This window comes from Trichosurus vulpecula, chromosome 1 (assembly GCF_011100635.1).
Source record: "Trichosurus vulpecula isolate mTriVul1 chromosome 1, mTriVul1.pri, whole genome shotgun sequence".
In the NCBI taxonomy this organism is placed as follows: Eukaryota; Metazoa; Chordata; class Mammalia; order Diprotodontia; family Phalangeridae; genus Trichosurus; species Trichosurus vulpecula.
This window is the reverse complement of record NC_050573.1, coordinates 347,720,905-347,726,904: the sequence shown is the minus strand read 5'-3', so window position 1 is coordinate 347,726,904 and position 6,000 is coordinate 347,720,905. Positions and strand designations below refer to the sequence as shown.

At 39.2% G+C, this 6,000-nt stretch overlaps 1 protein-coding gene across 1 annotated transcript in view; it reads left to right on the top strand.

Annotated features, from left to right (window-relative positions):
* The first annotated feature begins 427 nt into the window (after nt 1–427).
* The window catches only part of LOC118838251 (adenylate cyclase type 2), a 161,620-nt gene continuing 156,047 nt past the window's right edge, over nt 428–6,000 (top strand). Inside the window, exon 1 of the mRNA XM_036745494.1 lies at nt 428–478. Within this exon, the coding sequence (XP_036601389.1) occupies nt 428–478 (51 nt within the window). The remainder of the gene's footprint in view (nt 479–6,000) is intronic.

Sequence of the window (6,000 nt, the reverse complement as noted above, 5' to 3'; positions counted from 1 at the left end):
GCGGGGCGAGGGGAGGAAGTTTTGAAGAAGCTGCAGATGACATGCGAAGGCCAGCAGATGAGATAGAAAAAGTTTAGAAACTGAGAAATGCATGAAATGCATGCATAGTATTGTATAATATTAACATATTTTATCTTTTGATACCATAATTCAGATTCTCTGGCAGAAGGGGAAGGCCGAAAAATTTTACATACATTTTCTAGATGGAAGGGGCGCCCCTAACCCTTACAATGTGAAAGGTATAGCTGCATATTTTATTTTGTAAGCAATATGAATAACTGAAGAGAAGACTGAAAATTTTTGATCAGGGCAGTTGACCTTATTAGGGGGCAATGTTGTGTGGTGGATAGAATGCTGCACCTTGAATCAAATAAGACCTAGGTCTAAATCATGTCTCTGATGCTTCATAGCTGGGGGCTGTGGGACCATGGTCATGTCTTTAACCTCGCAGAATTGTAAAATGAAGAGAATAATACCGGTAGGTCCCACCCTCACAGAATTCTGAGGTTAAAATGAGGTAACGAATCTAAAGCATTTTGTGACCTTTAAAATACTTTATAAATATCAGTCAATTTATTATTTTAAATCAAAAGGGCACAGTAAGAAGACTAATTTGATAGCTTTGTGAAGTAGACTATGGAAAGAGAAAAGAAATAGGACATCTGTGAGAAGAGTATTGAAATATGACTACATTATCTCTGAATGTGGTCATATCGAATCTTCTGTCTTAGCTGGGTTGGAACTCATGCAAAAAGAGGAAAATTGGCTAGACTGCGCTGAGACTGAAATAGACCATTTAATTATATATAGTATGTATATGTGTGTGTGTATGTATGTTGATTATATAGATGACCTACTTCTATCTAAATCAACAGAATTCTTCACTTATCTGGATATTGACCACAGTGTAGATATGGTCTAGGATGAAGACTCCTTTTATAGAACATGGGTTCTATCATTCTAGTCTATAACAGAAGCAGCTTAGTAAATGTTTTCAAGTTGTACATATCTCTATGGGACTTACAAGTAGAAAGGCTGGGTTCAGACTAAAGTTTGTTTTTTGGTTTTTTTGGGGGGAGGTTGGGCAATATCTATCTCAGACTATGTATCCCATTATTTGAGAAGTTAATTTTTTTAAAGTAAAAGTTGGTCTTCATGTTCTTTAATTGTGAGCTTGGCTGTGAGGTTATCAGAGATTTCTGCCTCCCTTTGGCCACAATCTCATCAGGATCAAAATGTTACTTTACTGAATGCTATTGCTGCAAGACTACTTTCCTGGGTAGTTTCTGTTGGATGGATGGACATGCACATTCTATTAGCTGGTCTTGCAGCTATAATTCTCCAATAACTAAAAATCATAGCATGCTGCTAGGTTGAATGGTCTAGGGCCCTATGCCTACTGTCTTTCCCCTAAGGTGTTCCTTTGCTTTGTGACCATGTACATCATCAGAATAGATTCGGTCTTGGGGAACATTGTGGCCTCCAATGAATATATTAGGCTCCCTTTTTCATACTCTTCTGCTCATCACAACCCCAACCCAGCCCCTTAGGGGGAAAATGACTTAAGGCATGGCCCAAGTCTAGTGCATCTCCAAAAGGAGGGCATAGCAAGGTATGCAATATACTATACAAATTAGACATGAGACTGGTATTAATTTCCTACACAAAAAATAAAAAGTCAGTCAGTCAAGGAGAAGGCTAGGGCTTCTCTTCCTATCAGTGGTCATCTTTTCTAATACAGAGACTTACCCTGGTATCACTCAGCTTCAACCAATGGAACCAGGCCCTGAAGACCTCTCAAACTCATAAGGTCACCTTCAAGCCTCAACATTTCCATCCCATGATCAATTTTCAGTCACCTACTCTGGAAAGAAAACACGAAGAGGCAGTTTTATGCCTGGGTTCAGGATCACCTACTTGAATTCATCTTCTCTGTCTTCCACAAAGAAGCAGTAGTCTTCAGATGGAGAAAGACCTCCCCTTCCCTACTCCTCAACAAAGTCTCAGAACTACACACACCACCTGGAGGGTTGAAGGAAAAGAATCAATGGGCAGCCATTCTCTCTTTAAACATCTGCTCAGTCATTGACTCTTTCTACTCAGTAGCCAATAAGGGGAGGGCTCTGTTGTTCACAAAGTGCCCTTCAGTACTGCATCACCGGCAGAAAATAAGGACTTTTATCATTCACAAAACTCCCAAGCATTGAGCTAGAACACAAGATCAGCTGGAATCTGCAAGAATGATTCTATGTGACACCTAGTTCTACTCTCTCTCTAGTTACTTTATGCTATTTTCAGAAAACCAGCTGGGATTTCTCTGGCCCATTTGTCCATATCTGCAATTATGGAACGTTCTGCGAGAGCCTAGGGAAGCTTAAACATTGTCCTTTCAAGTACCTCCCCCTACACTTGTACTAAAAAGTCTCAAAAGAACCATGTGGTGCATCTCTTCATGTTCTACATATCATTTAGGATGCTTCTCAGCCCAGGCCTTAGACAGTCCCAAACCTAATAGTTGTTAGGATGGACCCAGGCCTACCACAGTTGATAATGCCAACATTGTTGGATAAACAACCCCAAATAGGAAGTTATGCAAATTCAATAAACAAACAGCATTTTACGAAGTTTGTCAGAGCTTTTTCTGCTTAATACGTAGAAAGGGCCAGTCTGAACTCAAGCAAAAAGAGGAAAAGAATTTAAAAAAAGAAAAGTTGAAATAAAACAAAGAACAAAAGTGAAAATAGAGAAAAGCAAATGGACAAGGTTCCTTTCTCAGGGAAATCCTAATTCCAGATGAATTATCCCATCAAATACCATACAAGTTCCCCACATCTAACAGTAACACATCACTGATGAGTCCAGGAGACTTGGGACACATACCCATCTCTGCTCTCCAATAAGGGGCTCCTCAGCTATGGGCCATACACATGATCTGAACCACATTCAGTCCTGGAGGAGAGTGTCCATCTGATGAAAGTGGGGTAGCTCCATTTCTGTACATACTTTACATCCCAGCCTCAGAGCCCCAGGAAAAATTTACTTAAAGTTTTAATTTGTGCTCATATCTAGGAGCTCCCCAAAACTGGGGAATATAAAAGGATGCAATGAACAATATGAATCAGGTTTGGGACAGGTGTTTAATTCCTACAAACAAAAGAAATGCTAAGGACAAAATACTCAAAGTGTGCTTTAATAGAAAGACTTCATTAATCTGAACAAACAGCACTACTAATAACTGTTATGCCCTGTAGGGAGGGTGAAACTTAAACTTACAGAGCAGCTTGCAGGACTGCTGATCAGACATTGTTAAACTTCCCCTCAGTTCTACACTGTCCTCTCAAAGTTCATGTCTACTAGCTAGCCAGGTCAGGGATGAGTCTCTTCCTCTTGCCAATAGTCATCCTCAGGCAGAAAATTCCCATTTTAAAGATCCACTAAAGCATTGGCTCTTACTGTTCAGTGACCAATAAAGGGGTACTGCCTTATCATCTCAGAGTATCAAAGTATTTAATCACCTGCATGATCAAGTGGAAGAAACCAACTGTATTCATGGTGATTCAGAAGCAGACAGGGGTGTTTTGTGCACTCAATGGGCAACCTCAAATTATGTTTAACACTTTAATTTCATTTCCCACCCTTTTCCCCTAAGCTGGAAAATAGTGGCATTATTAGTGGAACTACACTCAAATGTAAAAGGGCCAGGATTTTAAGAGCAGGGCCTTCTTATTGTCTATTTAAGACTTATAACAAAAAGTATTATCTACCTCCAGAACTCAATTTTGTTATAACTGATCAGTAACAGCGCCCAAACATTAGGAAATCGAACATCAGCCTTTTATACCTTTACTTACCTGGAGGTGGAAGAGGTGAATGATGATGATGATGATGATGATGATGATGATGATGATTCATGATAGATTTACAAAGTGCTTTCTTCCTCAGTGGCTCAATGAGCTAATGCTTATGTAGACCTTCTGTCATTAAGTTAGACTCAATTTTTAAGAGGCAGATTTTTAAATGGCCTCATTTCATAGTAATTCTGCTCTTATAAGTATAATTAGGAAATGGCTCCTGATAATTCTCCCATTTAGACAGTAAAATCTCTCTAATTGTGGGATGGGAAGTTAAGATTTCAGTCTTGTCCTAGGAGAGCTCATGCTATCCTGTGTAGCTCCAGAACTGCCCCATGTCTTTGTGTTGTCAAAAAAAAGTAGGGGAGGTGGAAAGCCAGGAAAGTGCATAGCTGATCACAGTTGTGTAGGAGAAATAATAAATACATTATTAATTTCAGTTTTTGAAAAGTTTTATTTTTTTTACAAAAGGACATAATTAAAAACGGGTGATGTAGTAAGGTAGGGAGCAGGAAGTACAAACAGTTCCTTTTGTTTGTTTTCTCTAAGCACTCAAACTATTGGAGTCAGTACCTATGATAAAGTAAAATAGACTTCTATTTCTTTATCATCCATTTAGAGGATATATCTCATGGTATCCCATGGGTTTGAAGAAGGAGCCAGCAGATGACACTGCCAGAAGCCCAAAGTTGTGCTGCTGTTCTGTGTGTGTTTGTCTGGGTGTGCAGAGTCCTGGTCATATCTGTCTTTTCTTATCCTTCCTTCAAAAGATCATCCAAAACTCCTACTGTGATGGGAAAAAAACTGCACTTAGATTCATCTCTTCCCAAGCTAGGAAGAAAAATAAATCCCAGGATCTTACGTCTTCAATGATCATTGACTGACTGACAGTGGGAGCTTTAATAACTAATTTCCAAATGCTTTCTTTGATGTTTATCTCTTTGGGGATGTGGGAATCTCCCACAATCTCAACCAACTACCATAGGATAGCTGTGTGGATGAGTGGAGTTAGGGTAGTTTCTTCCTACATACCTAACTAGTGCTTGACATTCACCTAGAAAGTCAGTGGTATAGGGTAAAATCTATTGAATATTCTCTTCAAATCAGTAGTTACCTAAACTCAATTGGTACTCCAAACCAAGATTTCCTCAGTGAAAGTCAAGTCCCACTCTACTGAGTGCCAGTTTTCTAATAGCTATGGTGGCTATTCACCTCATTTGAAAACATGTAGGGGCAGCTAGGTGGCGCAATGAGTCAGGAGGACCTGACTTCAAATCCGGCCTCAGACACTTGACACACTTACTAGCTGTGTGACCTTGGGCAAGTCACTTAACCCCAATTGCCCTGCCTTCCCCCCTGCAAAAAAAAAAATGTAAAAAAAATGAAAAAAAACCCACATGTAATATGTAATGTGAATTTAATAAAATATACAATAACACATATAGAATACAACAAAATTTCTGAAAAGTATTTATTGTCACTTGGATACAACTACATACTGGTTCCATGAATGAAGTTGCCTAGATTATCAGAAAGGCTTATGCTGAAGAAATATATATTTCTATATATAATGTATGTAAGATATACATATACACACACACATACATATCTTCCATATGATAATGTAGACCTCAAAAGGGAAAAAAAAATTCCCCCTTGAGTCACCACATGTAGAGGTAAATTTAGCTTGATTCCAGCCTCCACAAATATATTTAAAGATCTTGGACAAAGCCAAAAATATATAATTGGCATCCCACTCAAATGCATAATCACAACAATATTTCAGTTTAAAGTGGAGACTATATATGGTTCATGCCTCCATCCAGTGTATCTCCTACCAGCAAATCAGACAGGAACCTTGAATCAAAGAGCCAAGTGTCTGGGATAGCGAGATAAATAACAAGCCCTGGTACCCAAATGTATGCAATATACCTGCCTCCCAGGTAGGACTTCTGTATTTATGGGAAAAGGGAACAAATTGGAAGAAGACACGAGGAGATGAGGAAACGGTCTGTGGTGCAAGGCCAGATAGGGTTGGGAGTAGGGGGTAGAAATTCAGCCAATCCATATTTCCTCTCAGGCTATTAGTCTCTCTAAACAGTATGAAGGCTGTTCCATACCAAGACTGGCTTCGGCCCAAAGTGCTGAT